This window comes from Electrophorus electricus, chromosome 11 (genome assembly GCF_013358815.1).
Source record: "Electrophorus electricus isolate fEleEle1 chromosome 11, fEleEle1.pri, whole genome shotgun sequence".
In the NCBI taxonomy this organism is placed as follows: domain Eukaryota; kingdom Metazoa; phylum Chordata; class Actinopteri; order Gymnotiformes; family Gymnotidae; genus Electrophorus; species Electrophorus electricus.
Genome location: NC_049545.1, coordinates 22,109,416 through 22,114,751, shown reverse-complemented (window position 1 = coordinate 22,114,751; position 5,336 = coordinate 22,109,416). Strand labels below are relative to the sequence as shown.

Sequence of the window (5,336 nt, the reverse complement as noted above, 5' to 3'; positions counted from 1 at the left end):
GCCAACAACTACACCATTGTCATCTTCCACCTCATCCACATCAGAGACAAGCACAGCATCCACACAAATAACGACTCCAACCACATTTACCACTGCGACTGCATCCATGCAAGAGACGAGCAGTGGTTCTACAGAAACATCTACACATACTCTGATATCTAAAAGTACATCCAATCCATATTCAACCACTGCATCTACACCAGCAACAAGAGCAACTACTCTGATGTCTGTGACATCAGCTAAATCACAGATTACGAATTTGTCCTCACCAACGTCAGAAAGTTTGTCTACATCTACATCAGAGCCAACAACTACATCATTGTCATCTTCCATGGCATCCACATCAGAGACAAGCACTTCTTCCACAAAAATAACGACTCCAACCACATTTACCACTTCTACTGCATCCATGCAAGAGACGAGTAGTGGATCTACAGAAACATCTCCAGATACTTTGTCACCCAAAAGTACATCCACTCCATATTTAACCACTTTATCTACACCAGCAGCAACAACAAATACTCTGACCACTGTGACATCACCTACATCACAGACTACAAATTTGTCCTCACCAACGTCAGAAAGTTTGACTGCATCTATCGCTGAGCCAACAACTACATCGTTGTCATCTTCCACCGCATCCACATCAGAGACAAGCACTGCATCCACACAAATAACGACTCCAACCACATTGACCACTTCTACTGCATCCACGCAAGAGACCAGCAGTGGATCTACAGAAACATCACCAGATACTCTGTCACCTAAAAGTACATCCACTCCATATTCAACCACTTTATCTACACCTGCAGCAAGAGCAACTACTCTGACTACTGTGACATCACCTACATCAGAGACTACAAATTTATCCTCACCAACATCAGAAAGTTTGTCTACATCTACATCAGAGCCAACAACTACATCATTCTCATCTTCCACCACATCCAAATCAGTGACAAGTACGGCATCCACACAAATGATGACTCCAACCACATTTACCACTGCTACTGCATCCACGCAAGAGACGAGCAGTGGTTCTACAGAAACATCTACAGATACTCTGACATCTAAAAGTACATCCAATCCATATTCAACCACTGCATCTACACCAGCAACAACAGCAACTACTCTGATCTCTGTGACATCAGCTACATCACAGATTACGAATTTGTCCTCACCAACATCAGAAAGTTTGTCTACATCTACATCAGAGCCAACAACTACATCATTGTCATCTTCCACGGCATCCACATCAGAGACAAGCACTTCTTCCACACAAATAACGACTTCAACCACATTTACCACTTCTACTGCGTCCACGCAAGAGACGAGTAGTGGATCTACAGAAACATCTCCAGATACTTTGTCACCTAAAAGTACATCCACTCCATATTCAACCACTTTATCTACACCCGCAGCAACAGCAACTACTCGGACCACTGTGACATCACCTACATCAGGGACTACAAATTTGTCCTCACCAACGTCAGAAAGTTTGTCTAAATCTACATCAGAGCCAAAAACTACATCATTCTCATCTTCCACCACATCCACATCAGTGACAAGTACGGCATCAACACAAATGATGACTCCAACCACATTTACCACTGCTATTGCATCCACGCAACAGACAAGCAGTGGTTCTATAGAAGCATCTCCAGATACACTGACATCTAAAAGTATATCCAATCCATATTCAACCCCTGCATCTACACCAGCAACAACAGCAACTACTCTGACCTCTGTGACTTCAGCTACATCACAGATTACGAATTTGTCCTCAGAAACGTCAGGTTTGTCTACATCAACATCAGAGCCAACAACTACATCATTGTCATCTACCACCGCATCCACATCAGAGACAAGTACTTCTTCCACACAAATAACGACTCCAACCACATTTACCACTTCTACTGCATCCATGCAAGAGACGAGTAGTGGATCTACAGAAACATTTCCAGATACTTTGTCACCTAAAAGTACATCCAAACCATATTCAACCACTGCATCTACACCAGCAACAACAGCAACTACTCTGATCTCTGTTACATCACCTACATCAGTGACTACAAATTTGTCCTCACCAATATCAGAAAGTTTGTCTACATCTACTACAGAGCCAACAACTACATCATTGTCATCTTCCACCACATCCACAAAAGTCACAAGCACTGCATCCACACAACTAACAACTCCAACCACATTTACCACTTTTACTGCATCCACGCAAGAGACGAGCAGTGCATCTAGAGAAACATCTCCAGATACTTTGTCTCCTAAAAGTACATCCAATCCATATTCAACCACTTTGTCTACAGCAGCAGCAACAGAAACTACTCTCACCACTGTGACATCACCTACATCACAGACTACAAATTTGTCCTCACCAACATCAGAAAGTTTGACTGCATCTACATCAGAGCCAACAACTACATCATTCTCATCTTCCACCACATCCACATCAGTGACAAGTACGGCATCAACACAAATGATGACTCCCACCACATTTACCACTGCTACTGCATCCACGCAAGAGACGAGCATTGGTTCCACAGAAACATCTACAGATACTCTGACATCTAAAAGTACATCCAATCCATATTCAACCACTGCATCTACACCAGCAACAAGAGCAACTACTCTGATGTCTGTGACATCAGCTACATCACAGATTACGAATTTGTCCTCACCAACATCAGAAAGTTTGTCTACATCTACATCAGAGCCAACAACTACATCATTGTCATCTTCCATGGCATCCACATCAGAGACAAGCACTTCTTCCACAAAAATAATGACTCCAACCACATTTACCACTTCTACTGCATCCACGCAAGAGACGAGTAGTGGATCTACAGAAACATCTCCAGATACTTTGTCACCCAAAAGTACATCCACTCCATATTTAACCACTTTATCTACACCAGCAGCAACAACAAATACTCTGACCACTGTGACATCACCTACATCACAGACTACAAATTTGTCCTCACCAACGTCAGAAAGTTTGACTGCATCTATCGCTGAACCAACAACTACATCGTTGTCATCTTCCACCGCATCCACATCAGAGACAAGCACTGCATCCACACAAATAACGACTCCAACCACATTGACCACTTCTACTGCATCCATGCAAGAGACGAGCAGTGGATCTACAGAAACATCTCCAGATACTTTGTCTCCTAAAAGTACATCCAATCCATATTCAACCACTTTGTCTACACCAGCAGCAACAACAACTACTCTGACTACTGTGACATCACCTACATCAGAGACTACATATTTGTCCTCACCAACATCAGAAAGTTTTTCTACATCTACATCAGAGCCAACAACTACATCATTCTCATCTTCCACCACATCCAAATCAGTGACAAGTAAGGCATCCACACAAATGATGACTCCAACGACTATGACCACTTCTACTGCATCCACGCAACAGACAAGCAGTGGGTCTAAAGAAACATCTCCAGATACACTGACATCTAAAAGTACATCCAATCCATATTCAACACCTGCATCTACACCAGCAACAACAGCAACTACTCTGATCTCTGTGACATCCGCTACATCACAGATTACGAATTTGTCCTCACCAACGTCAGAAAGTTTGTCTACATCTACATCAGAGCCAACAACTACATCATTGTCATCTTCCATGGCATCCACATCAGAGACAAGCACTGCATCCACACAAATAACGACTCCAACCACATTGACCACTTCTACTGCATCCACGCAAGAGACCAGCAGTGGATCTACAGAAACATCACCAGATACTTTGTCACCCAAAAGTACATCCACTCCATATTTAACCACTTTATCTACACCAGCAGCAACAACAACTACTCTGACTACTGTGACATCACCTACATCAGAGATTACATATTTGTCCTCACCAACATCAGAAAGTTTTTCTACATCTACATCAGAGCCAACAACTACATCATTCTCATCTTCCACCACATCCAAATCAGTGACAAGTAAGGCATCCACACAAATGATGACTCCAACGACAATGACCACTTCTACTGCATCCACGCAACAGACAAGCAGTGGTTCTAAAGAAACATCTCCAGATACACTGACATCTAAAAGTACATCCAATCCATATTCAAACCCTGCATCTACACCAGCAGCAACAGCAACTACTCTGACCTCTGTGACATCCGCTACATCACAGATTACGAATTTGTCCTCACCAACGTCAGAAAGTTTGTCTACATCTACATCAGCGCCAACAACTACATCATTGTCATCTTCCATGGCATCCACATCAGAGACAAGTACTTCTTCCACACAAATAACAACTCCAACCACATTTACCACTTCTACTGCATCCACGCAAGAGACGAGTAGTGGATCTACAGAAACATCTCCAGATACTTTGTCACCCAAAAGTACATCCACTCCATATTTAACCACTTTATCTACACCAGCAGCAACAACAACTACTCTGACCACTGTGACATCACCTACATCACAGACTACAAATTTGTCCTCACCAACGTCAGAAAGTTTGACTGCATCTATCGCTGAGCCAACAACTACATCGCTGTCATCTTCCTCCGCATCCACATCAGAGACAAGCACTGCATCCACACAAATAACGACTCCAACCACATTGACCACTTCTACTGCATCCACTCAAGAGTCCAGCAATGGATCTACAGAAACATCACCAGATACTTTTTCACCTAAAAGTACATCCACTCCATATTCAACCACTTTGTCTACAACTGCAGCAAGAGCAACTACTCTGACTACTGTGACATCACCTACATCAGAGACTACATCTTTAGTCCTCACTAACATCAGAAAGTTTGTCTACATCTACATCAGAGCCAACAACTACATCATTCTCATCTTCCACCACATCCAAATCAGTGACAAGTACGGCATCCACACAAATAACGACTCCAACCACATTTACCACTTTTACTGCATCCACGCAAGAGACGAGTAGTGGATCTACAGAAACATCTCCAGATACTTTGTCACCCAAAAGTACATCCACTCCATATTTAACCACTTTATCTACACCAGCAGCAACAACAACTACTCTGACCACTGTGACATCACCTACATCACAGACTACAAATTTGTCCTCACCAACGTCAGAAAGTTTGACTGCATCTATCGCTGAGCCAACAACTACATCGTTGTCATCTTCCACCGCATCCACATCAGAGACAAGCACTGCATCCACACAAATAACGACTCCAACCACATTGAAAACTTCTACTGCATCCACGCAAGAGACCAGCAATGGATCTACAGAAACATCACCAGATACTTTATCACCTAAAAGTACATCCACTCCATATTCAACC

General features: G+C 42.8%; 1 protein-coding gene across 1 annotated transcript; it reads left to right on the top strand.

Moving 5' to 3' along the window:
• Nucleotides 1–286: 286 nt before the first annotated feature.
• On the top strand, nt 287–2,583 carry LOC118242215 (cell wall protein DAN4-like; the record flags this gene model as incomplete). Its single annotated transcript, XM_035531641.1, has 4 exons — nt 287–1,138; nt 1,378–1,485; nt 1,981–2,161; nt 2,369–2,583. Coding segments are annotated over 4 exons (1,356 nt in total), but the record flags the coding sequence as incomplete, so codon positions are not given.
• Between the last annotated feature and the right edge of the window lie 2,753 nt (nt 2,584–5,336).